The sequence below is a fragment of the Mastacembelus armatus genome, chromosome 4 (assembly GCF_900324485.2).
Source record: "Mastacembelus armatus chromosome 4, fMasArm1.2, whole genome shotgun sequence".
In the NCBI taxonomy this organism is placed as follows: domain Eukaryota; kingdom Metazoa; phylum Chordata; class Actinopteri; order Synbranchiformes; family Mastacembelidae; genus Mastacembelus; species Mastacembelus armatus.
This window is the reverse complement of record NC_046636.1, coordinates 2707943-2719543: the sequence shown is the minus strand read 5'-3', so window position 1 is coordinate 2719543 and position 11601 is coordinate 2707943. Positions and strand designations below refer to the sequence as shown.

The following is an 11601-nucleotide window of genomic DNA, read 5'->3' as shown; positions in this document are numbered from 1 at the left end:
ACCTTCAGAATAAAAGTATTTTTGATGAAGCCCAACATCGTTATAATGATGCTAAAAAGTGACCGGATATAAAATATGTGTCTTTAAGGTGTCACATCACAGTTAGAGTTATACTCACAAATATACTGAAAAGCCCGCACTTCCAATTTGCTCTAATTCACAGATTGAATATATCTTGTATAAAAATAAAAAAAATATTCATTATGAATCCTGTACATATCACTTCTAACTCCAAATTTGTATTTTTTATTTGATTTTTTAACTCTTATCTTCCTTTCTAAAGTTCAACCTTCGATGTAAATTTTTTTATGTATAATAATCCCAGTGAACCGGAGTCAAATTCCTTGTTTATATGCACAAACTTGACCAATAATTCTGATTCTGATGACTTAGTATCTCACACTTATGAGATAAAAAAATCATGTAATTATATTAACTTGACCAATAATTCTGATTCTGATGACTTAGTATCTCAGATTTATGAGATAAAAAAATCATGTAATTATATTAGACAGTCATAATTATGAAAATGTTTTAAGTGGTTATCAATCACTGAAAGGTCAGGGACAATGGTGCTAATGTCAGCTGATTTAATCTGCTTTTATTTTGTTCTTGGCTTGAGAGAGGAAACAATATTGAGTACTGTGGATGTGTTTATTACAGGTGTGTGTTCTGCACTGATGCATCACAAAAAAAAAAAACACTGGCCAAAGGGTGATCTAAAACTGTATTATTGTAACTTACCACACTTTACTTTTTTCCCACATATACAGAACTGTGGAAAAACAATTTGTACCAAATCAATTATCTAGATCAATTGATCTGCTGTGGCAACCCTTGATGGAAACAGCTGAAAGAGAAAAATGTATTTTTTAAAAATGAAATGGTTTCACTGACTTGGTCTTATTGTGCCTGATGAAGAACAGGAAGGGATGGTCAGCTGTGAAATGTTTTGTAATGATTTGACTGCTCAAAGACCTGCCGACCATCATGCCAGCTGTGGCTGCAGCTGCCTCTGTGCCCTTGTCGTTCACATCCAAAAAGGTCTTGTGGACTACCATAGACAGGAAGAGTCCTCCTTCACCGTTTATACCAGAGAGGTCGGCCCTTCCTTCACAGAACACGTCTTTATAAAGCTTCGATTTTCCCATCTCTAGTGCGTGAATCATTTTTCGTGAGAAAGCAAACACCCGGAAGCCCCTTTTCATGGAAACTCATTTCCTTTGCCACAGAAATAAATAGAGGATCTTATTTCGTAATAGGATCTGGTAATTGTGGCTTAGTATATCATAATTAGGGGAATAGAAATCATGTAACTATAAAATTGACTAATATTTATTAGAAATGTTCATGTTTAATCGCTGAAAGGGCAGAGTCAGTAGCGATGACGTCACATAAACTTTATATCCGCTTTTATTTCCCTCTTAGCCTGAGACACCGGGGATTAATACCATCATTCAGTAATATGGATGTTATTATCATTTACATGTCACTGGTCAGGCAGAAGGCACATTCCCACCTGCTTGACCTCAACCTCTTCCAGAAGAAGCAGCTTAACCAGTACAGGAAGCATCATGGACACAAAGTCATGCATTTGAAATGCATCCAAGCTGGTTTTGTGTCTCAGAAAACCACCAAGACCTGCTTACAATTCCAGATCCCAGTAGAGTCAGCTGAGGCTCTGAAATGGTTTAAGACAAGATCTTTACAGAAACCCAGATCCCAGGGTTTTGTGGCACCTACATTCCAGTGACAAACTCAAGCCATATGGGACATTGATGGTAAACATTCAAGAAGACATGTGCACATCTCATTCATCCAGCTGCTGAGTCCAAAATAATTTAGTGCCACGAAGTCGATCAGGGCTCACAACTCTGTTAGCTGCCCTGTGTGTCTGCTGTAGGTACAACACCTTTTGTGTCCACTCTGCCTGAGAAACACATGATTCTTGTTGTCACTGCCCCTTAGTGGACAGGGGGAAAGATGCAGCCAGAGAAGCTTGTGTTTTCACTTCTCACCAAAGCTCATCAGATTTCCCAGTTTCTGCTGTTTCCCCATTGTCTGTCTTTACTGAAGTGTATGTACTTTAGAATACCAAACTAATACCCAAATTACTAAATTAATTCAACCTTTTTATTAAACAGTTTCAGTGTAAAATCAGGCACAAAGAGTCCTTAGTACAATAAGGACACTAGCACAGCCATACAGAAAACAAGGCCTCCTTTTAAAGGAGTTTGCATATGAAGCCCTTTGTGGGTAACTCCCTTGTTACAGAAAAACTTTGATTCAATTTGGTATTTTTTATTTAAGGTGGCTCAACATGTTCCTGTGCTGGCTCTGTCTACTGGGGAGAGGAGAACCTGCCGAGGAAGAGGATGGACTTGGTCTTATTGTGCCTGATGAAGAACAGGAAGGGATGGTCAGCTGTGAAATGTTCCTCCCTGAACATACAGAAGGCAATCATGCCAGCTGTGGCTGCAGCTGCCTCTGTGCCCTCCTCGTTCACATCCACAAAGGCCTTGTGGACTACCGTAGACAGGAAGAGTCCTCCTTCACCGTTCATACCAGAGAGGTCGGCCCTTCCTTCACAGAACACGTCTGTCATGCCCAGTTTAGACAGGGGCTCGTTCAGCTCGTAGTTTTCCTCCAGCTTGAACTTTGGAAGGAGGACAATGATATCTGTGTGGACGTCCATGTTTTTCCTGTCAGTCCATTCATTCAGTCTCTCTGGTGTTAGCTCTTTCTCCAGCTGCAACACAGCAAAATATTCATTACTGCACCTTTAGCTCATATTTAACACCAACATTCAGTTGCAGTTGTATTTCTGTCTACCTAATGAATAGAAATCCAATATTTGTGTCTCCTGAGAAAACCATCTGGCTCTTTAGCAGCAGGATGTTTATCCTTCTTCACCAGCCTGTCTGCTGTTACACAGGTAATGTGCATTGTAGGAACTTCTTCTTAGAAAATATTGATTATAGTATCTTTCACAAATGAACCACAATGAACCAGATAAACTGTCTTTTCCTTGGAGCTAGATGTTTTTAGGCTGTGTACCTTCAGCAGAGGGTCAGAGCCGTCTGCAGACTCCTGAGGCAGCAGGATGAACATGCTCAGCTCCTCATCCACGTACGGCAGCTCCAGGATCTGCAGGTTGTGGTCAGGGATGTAGTTGAAGGGCAGCTTCTCTTTCTGGGACATCATCTGAACTGGTCTGCTCTCATTCTGACCCACAAGAAACAGACCTTTTATTTACATCTGTCTTTCAAACTCCACATGAGCTGCACTTCTGCTTGATCCAACAGTGTTTCTGTATCAAATGTGAGCTCAGTTTTCACCTGGTTTACTTTAAACGGCATCTCTTTAGTGTTTGCTTCCTGAAAGCGCTTCAACCAGTTTCCCTTGAAGTAAATGGCATTAACCAGAGCCAACCTCGTCATTGGAGTGACTGTTCCAGGTTTCAGAAGATCTTTAATTTTATCTGAAAGAAAACAGACGATGCAACCACTGAACACTGATTCACAGAGGACATTGTAGGAGGATTTACTGCTGTAAAACTCAGTGTCCATTTCAAGTTATAGGTTCTAACTTTCTGTCTGCTGCTCCACCCAGGTGTTGATCTCCACTCTGCAGTTCTCTGGAGCCCCCATGAAATCAACAGGCTTCAGGTCTGCCTGGTAGTACTTCTGTGTGGCCTCAAGGTATTTCTGCAAAGACCAGGCACCATCTTGTCAATTCAATCACAAAAAGCTGTTGTTTCAATTAAACTATTGGTGCAAAGTGAAAAGTACAAACTCACTGGGAGGAACTTGGCAGTCTTTTCTCCATAGAGACGATTAGCAAGTTTCAGGATGTATGAAGCCGATCCAGAGTTGATGTCAGCGTTTAGGTTCTGGAAGCCTGTGTGGACTCCTTCCCCCGAGGTGAATGACAGAGCCTGTGGGTCATTTTCCAGTGACACAACATTAACAAACTCCCCAAAGTGTAGCAGATGATAAGTAAGTGACAGGTTGTGCAACCTTTTCTATAAATGTACAGTAAACATCTTTTTATTGGACAAATAACTGTGATTAACCTATATTACAAGTTAGTGACATTTACAGTCTATTGGTGGTGCAGTGTATATGGTGTACATTGGGCTGTTGTTTACATATTAGGTTGCTGTATGACCTAAAGTATGCAGACAGGCAGGTCTCTATGCTCTTTGCACTGCACTACTCACTGCTACTCATTACCCGGATCAGGTGTATTCAGCGAATCGGAAGCTGGAAGATACCATCTCAGAAGAGGATGGAGTGGGGGAAGACAGAATTGGTATCACCCAGCTTCTGACTGGCCAAACACATTTCACCCAGGTAATAAGCAATGGGTAGAACAGGAATCGGAAAACAAGCAGCAGCAGTGATGCTCAAGGAACCCACACATCTGCGTTACACCTGGTCAGTTTATCTCTAGTAACAGGCTACATGCCTCAGGCTTTTAAGATTGCAATGGACTTGTCTTGTATTTGTCCTGCTAGATCTTAGTGCTGCATATGATGCCACTGACCACAACATCTTATTTCTTTCTTTTGACTTTATGCATGCTTCTCATGGGCAACATTATTAGGAAGCTGTACTTTAATTACCATTGCTATGCAGATGACACTCAGCTATATCTATGAAACAAACCAGGCAGCTTGACATCAAGCATGTCTAATGGACAAATTCATGCAAAACAAAAGTTACTCTAGTTGAGCCTAAAAACCTCAGAAATATCCCTTCATGATTAAGCTGCTTCATACCTTAAAGATCTCATAGTTCCATATTATACCAATAGAGCACTTCGCTCTCAGAGTGCAGGTCTACTTGTGGCTCCCAGAGTGAATGGGAGGCAGAGCCTTTAGCTATCAAGCTCTTCTCCTTTGGAACCAGCTCCCGGTCTAGTTTCAAGAGGCAGACGCTCTCTGTACTTTTAAGATTAGGCTTAAAACTTTCCTTTTTGACACAGCTTATAGTTAGGGCTGGCTCAGGTGACCCTGAACATCCTTTAGTTATATTGCTAAAGGCCTGTACTGCCTGAGGACTCTCCATCATGCATTGAGCTCCTCTCCTCCAACATGTATATGCCACCATTGAAAGCCACCGACTTTGTGCCTTCTCTCTCTGTACCATCTGCAGGTGTCCCTGGTCCGGGAGCTGTTTATTGCTGATGTGCAGTTACTGGCCCCACCAACCTGCACAGTGTTTATGTGTTGTTTATTGTTGCTGTTCCTTCCTCTTTCCTCTATCCACTCACCCCAACCGGTTGAGCCAGATGGCTGCACAAACTGAGCCTGGGGGTTGCCAACCGCTGCTCATGAGGGATTTGCTGGGTTTATATGTAAAGTGCAATGAAATGTTTTAGGTGCAATAAGAGCACAATGCTCCAATAGTGTGCAGCAGCTTTTGTTTTACATTCTTCCGTATTAGCAAACAATACACACCTTGTTTCAGAGGTCAACGTACATTGCAGACACACCCATCAGCCTGTGCCAAGATAAAATACCAGGCCAACAGTCTAAACTTCACAGCTCACAATGAATGCATTTCCTAACATATACTGCTTTTTATAAGTGAGGCAGGGATGTGAGGTGATGGAGGTGGTACATGTGATAAAGAGACAGTGTGCTGACCTTTGCCATCTGAGCAGCAGTGGCTCCTTTAGCTCCCAGGTAAACCATGGCCAGGGCTGAGCTGATGCTCAGTGGGGAGACGAAGATGTTCCCTGTGGGGTCTCCTTGGCTCAGGGTGCGGAACAGATCCAAGCCAAATGCTGTGTTTGAGACGCTGATGGCAGCCATGACCGATGATGTGAGGGTCACCTGTCATGAGAGACAACCATTTGACCCGGACATGTAACTCTGTACCACAAAGAAAGATTTGAGATCTCACAGGAACGCACCACAATTGTATTTCAGTCCACACTGTTTATATCACACTAAACACATTTTGCTGTGAGGACACAAGACAGACACATTCACGGTCAGATGACATGTGAGGTGAATGTAAAGGCTGACTGAATATAAACCTGAACACGGTATTTCCCACCTTTAACCAGCTCCTTCTGCGTTTTAAAAACTATTTTCTAACCCAAATCCACGATAAAGCGTCTGACTGAAGTTTTTAGGAAAGTGCGTGAAGCTGTTTTCAGATAATAACTACCCGGAAATAAAGCGCAGGCGCAGCCTCATATGGGACACCAGCTGCTGGAAACACGAACATCCAAATGTGTGTGAGAATATGGAGCAGCAAAGCAAACACAGCATGCATGTTACAGAACTACAGTTTGTACCTGATCTCCCTGAAACCACTGAAACACACTCACCGTGTGGAAACCTGAAAGTAAAACGCAGAGGAAAAGTCCAGGGGGAAAACCCTGAAACCACAAAGACCGATGGAGGCGTCTGTGGTATACGAAGAACGTCGGAAGCTGCACATTTATAGGGAGCACAGCCCGTGGACTGACGTGTGCGTAGGATGCGTGATTGCGCAATAAGTCACTGACGGTAAAAAATACCGTCCAGCATTTTTTCAGGAAACAAATGGAACAAATACACCGATCGGGAAACGTTTACACAACCTGTAACACAAGTCGGTTTGTTGTGACCTTTAGTACAGAAATGTTGCTCTGAGATAGATTTCCTGTTATCAGACTCCCCTGCAGAACCCACACATCCCATACTCATCTGCCTCACCGCAGAGGCGATGATTTAATTCATGCGTAAAGGAGCACTCCTCGCTTAATGCACGATCCCTATAGATTACATCTATAAGGTTTATTTCTTTACAACATTCAAACATGAACATATTTAGTGTAGAGACAATAAAAAACCTCTGCAAAACCCCCTGAAGTATGTGGAATATGTGTGTAATATATGTATTGAATTTCCCCTTGGGGATTATTAAAGTACTTCTTCTTCTTCTTCTTCTACTTCTTCTTCTTCTTTTAACGCTAATATAAGTTCCTCTTCATGTTGTATTTCAGACGGCATTTGTATTCTGGCAACTTTTACACTACATGAATGAGAAATACCTATTTTCCACACCCAGTGGGCAGGTGCGTGAGTAAATTAAGTCATGCACAAATCTTACAAAACCCAGCCACTGTACACAGCGATGAAACCTTATTGCACATAGGATAATACTGTAGGCTCGCAGGATAACATCAGTGGGAGTGAGCAAAGGTAGCTCTTTTGAAACAAGCCATGTGTAGAAGGGTGTGTCTGTGTGATTTACTGTGCAGAGGCCATATCTTGTCCCCCACCCATCACTGTGGCTTAAAGCTTTAAGAAAACACATAGACATGAGAAACATTTCTGATTGATGGCAGCCTGTGGACTTCAGACTCCCTGCTACATAAACACTATAAGGTGGGGGAACCTGTCCCAGTGTATAAGGCCTCCTCCCACTTTCTTTGTATAACAATAGAGTTTGGGTACAAATTCCAAAGCAACGCTGCATTTCAGTACCTTAGTTTGGGAACTGTGAATATGCTTAACCCATTTTTATTTCAGAAAACGTTTTAAACTGAAAAGCATACTGCATGAGTGTCGGATAATTTGATTACAATAAATACAACACACAATACACAGAAAGGTTCAGTAATTCATATCTGAGAATATTAATTCAAAGCCACCCAATAATATCACTGAACATCTCATACAGTTTTAGTAGTGAGATTTGATGACCACTGTTTAAAAAGACAAAAATAAATCAACATTTATTTAATGAGCATTTGAGTGTTTTTTTTTGGCCATACAGGTATAACTGTACAGGTTTTCCACTTTCTGTTACACACACAGAGGAAAGACAGCAAAAATCCTCAACTCTGACAAAATGAACTGAGAAATTCACACACACATGCATATAAGCAATTTCAAAATGTTTTGCTATGATTTCCGAGTTTTCAATGCACATGCAGAGTGTGAGGGTTTAACATCTGTCTGCCACTAGAGAGAGTCAGAGTAAAACTGCATCAGGCTCCATTTACAGGAGCAGGAGAATGATGCAGTGTTGTTACTTCCTCTGTAGTGTTTTACCTTGTTCTCAGTTTTCAAGCAATTTATAAATATCTTTTTCTCAGACTTCATCATGTCGTCATGAAGATCACTGCATTACTAAATAAAAAATTACATCCAGACATAAACAGCTAGCCTGGCTGTGTGTTCAAAGTGAAAAATAAACTTACTGACAACTTGAAAACTAACAGATGCACGAATTGTATCACTTGTTTAATAAACAGAGAAACAGAGAGGTACATTCTGCTTAAGCTCAGTGAAACATCCTGACTTAAAGGCTGGACTCAAAACAATTTAAACAGTGTTTTGTCTCAGTGAGTTCAGGTCTGTATCTGCATGTACTGAATGTGTGACTATATCTGACTAAAGCCTTGCTCAACTCATGGTACCATGGTGAACAGTTCAGGACATATCACTGAAACCACCTTTAGGTGCATGTTCACAATACCAACCTCATCGTAATGCAGGACTCAATCATTATTGCTCCCCCTAGATGCAATCAAATAAGGTGTTACGTATTTGATCCAGATTCTGGACTGATTCAGCTGCCCAATTTGAACCAACACAGGATACACATTGTGAATCAGCACTTTCTGTGTTTGCTCAGATTTCCCTGACTATTTAGCTAAACACTTAGGCATCTGTCAAACAGCTCGTTTATAATTACATGCCCTTACAAGCAGAATTATATTTAATGTTGCTGCTGCAGAATGTACACCTCAGTTGGTATCTACAGAGGATCACGCAGAAAGGAACTGTTTGTGCAGCATGTGTGTGATTCTCTTTGGCAGTGGTTTGCAAAGTTGAGCTTCGGTTTCAGCTAAGTTGACGTACTTTGCTACAGGTTTTTTCACTGTGCAGCATTAATTGTGACTGCACATCTCTTATGACGTATGTGGTAATTCAGTAACCATGGCTCACAGCAACTGTGGTCTTTTTCCAACATGGAGGAACAACCATCACTTAGGAAAGTCTGTAGAGGCTCCTATTGAATTTGTTCCCCAACTTGGGTTCCTGCTTTACCAGCCTATTTATTTACCAGTCACTAGACTGTAACTGGGCAGCACAGCCATAAATGTGCTGCAAGTTTCTAGACATGAGATCATGCCAGTATACTGAACCGACCAGCACCATCCTACATGAATGCGCTTCAGGTCAAGGCAAACATGATTCTGTCAGTTGGGGGAAGGAGCCGTTGTAGTCGCCTGCTGTGGTCAACTGGCATGGCAGATTCATTGTGTGACACAAAGCTGTGACCTTCTCAGTGGATCATCAGGGAATCTGAGTTCTGATTGAGATTCCAGGTAAGATTAAACATGGCCAGTGAAAATCTGTGTCAAGCACAAAGTGGGTAACCTGACAGTCTTCAAAGTGGGTGTGTTTCATTTTGCAGCTCACATGCAGTCATTGCCTGAAAGATTTACACTTAATAAAAGCTCTCGCAGAAATCGTGACATGATATAGCTTTACAACTCACCCACAACCATACCAGACAGTTTATGCAGCATATCAGGCTTTAAATACCTTGCTGTAAACACATCTCATCTGATGATACACCACACATCTCCTAGTATATCTGCTTCATGACTTGCTGTCAAAGACTCGTTGCTATATGACTGATTTTAATGTTATTAAATAAAACATGCTTGGTTTAATTAATAAGTAAAATAAATCACACATTTTAAACTGCACCAATCCTAAAAGATAAAAGCTATTTATAAGAGCAGCTGAAAGAATGGGCAGTGTCATCCTACATGTTTTTTTTTTTAAATTAAACTCATTAATTTCTTAATGAATAAATGCAAATAACTGGACTACTGTTTATAAAGACTATAATGTCACCTGCACAACTTTATTAAAGGAAACTTGTGGTTTACAGGTGCCTTTCTTTTAGTTCACTGTTTGTGCCTTAAATGTCATGGGAGAGATCTGAAAGGAATAGCAGATGTTTTGTGGTAAGGGCAGACATGTTGGTTCTTGAAGGCCCCAGTTTAAATCAGACCATGTGTAAAGAGGCAGGTGGAGGTGGTCAGGTCAGGTCAGGTCAGCAGCTGCCATCTTTTCTTGCTTTTTATTAGTCTCATCAAGAACACTGGATTCATAAATTCCAATCAATATATTATGGGTTGTTGGCCTTAAGCGCTCACCAAAAGTGTGTGTGGAACATTTGCTCCAATCTTACATTAAGTAATGGGGCTGTTCTTTACAGAGCTGCAGTTTTGAGTTATCCAGTAGCTGCAACTTGTCACTATTTTTAAATGCAAAATAGATTTTAACTCGTGTAGAATCCTCTAAAATGCCCAGTGCATGGCCTGTGTGTGTTGTCATTTTTCCTGTGGCAAACACTACTATTCCCCAGATAATCTAATCAAGTGTCAGCTAAACATAGCACAAGTGGAATACAAACATGTGGCCCAGGGCGACACCCTTGGACTGACGTAAAGCACTGCTAAACCCAACAGCACCAGGCACTGGTGCAGCCAATTAGCACGTAGAGAGAAGGTAGAGGAGGGCGACAAATAAGTGGTGGAGGTTTCAGTGTCAAGACTGAAAAATAAAGACTAAGCTCCCTAATGGGAAGGTCAGGAGAACAATAACACATGGTGATAAATATAACAGATGTCAATGAGAGCTGGTGAAAGGCTGGTGTAGAGGAAAAGCTTGCATGTTTAAATGTCATTATGTCTTGTAGTGTAGTGTGATAGTGTAAGCTAAATAATCAGCTCGGTAATTACCCAGCGTCTGAATATATGTCCTTTGTGTGTGCAAATGTATTTTGATGGCCGAGTTTGTCCGTCTGCTTTGTGTCCAGTTATGTGTTGTGTGATCTTATTGGTCGGTGTTTCCCAACGAATCACTGCTAAAAACACATCCACTTTATGACCTGACCCCTAAAGCCTATGGAGACACAGGTGTCACGACCCTTTAAAAGTCCTGGAAAGATCCTTAAACAGCTTTATCCTTGTCTTAACTCTCGCAGTCCTTCAGTGACAACTACTGAACATCCTGGTGTGGTCATGTGACAATGTGTAAACTTACACATCATGTAATCATGGTGTTTGTAAACCTGTGTCACCATAGGTTATATATATATATTGGTGGGGTTAAGTTAGGTGTAGGCACAAAAACAATTTAGTTATAGTTTAGATAATAATTAAGGTTAAAATCACATTAAGGTTTCATTAAGGTTCAGGTTGGCTTTGCAGTAATAACCAGGGAATAACTACAGTCATAGGTAAAAGACACAAACAACAAATAACAGTCAGTAGGAAACAAACTGCAGTTTTCTATGTTGAAGTCAGATGTTTTCTCTTCTTTTTCGTACTATCCATCCGCTCTAAAACAACATAACTCTGTCTGACAGACAAGTTTCAGTTCAATTTAACTGTGTCAGAATTAACTAATTAAATGAAATTAAAGACTTCATAAATTCATTAACCAAGTTAATTTACAACTGCCCCTCAATAGTGCTCTTGGTTAAGCAAAGGCTAAACAAAAAGTAAACAACAAACACGCAGACATATTTTAAAACCCTAATCTGCTCCTTATTCATCTCGGGCCCC

General features: G+C 40.9%; 1 protein-coding gene across 2 annotated transcripts; it reads right to left on the bottom strand.

The window, feature by feature from the left end:
- Window positions 1-2111: 2111 nt before the first annotated feature.
- Window positions 2112-6481, bottom strand: serpinb1 (serpin peptidase inhibitor, clade B (ovalbumin), member 1). Of its 2 annotated transcripts, none has more exons than XM_026323773.1 (7): window positions 6346-6481; window positions 5654-5842; window positions 3800-3937; window positions 3590-3707; window positions 3339-3481; window positions 3058-3225; window positions 2112-2749 (listed from the first exon to the last, which is right to left on the bottom strand). In XM_026323773.1, exons 2-7 carry the CDS (start codon window positions 5819-5821, stop codon window positions 2342-2344), a joined length of 1143 nt encoding a protein of 380 aa, XP_026179558.1. In that variant the 5' UTR covers window positions 5822-5842; window positions 6346-6481; the 3' UTR covers window positions 2112-2341. The 2 variants fall into 2 exon arrangements, with proteins under 2 accessions (XP_026179558.1, XP_026179557.1); XM_026323772.2 differs by lacking the exon at window positions 6346-6481 and adding an exon at window positions 6069-6252.
- Window positions 6482-11601: the final 5120 nt, after the last annotated feature.

Bases quoted from the DNA above. Each gene is read 5' to 3' on its own strand.
- serpinb1 (XM_026323773.1), bottom strand. From the start codon at position 5,821: ATGGCTGCCATCAGCGTCTCAAACACAGCATTTGGCTTGGATCTGTTC. The intron at 3,708-3,799 runs GTGAGTTTGTAC...TGGTCTTTGCAG, and splicing joins AGACTGCCAAGTTCCTCCCA to AAATACCTTGAGGCCACACA. The intron at 3,226-3,338 runs GTGAAAACTGAG...CTTGTGGGTCAG, and splicing joins TGCCGTTTAAAGTAAACCAG to AATGAGAGCAGACCAGTTCA.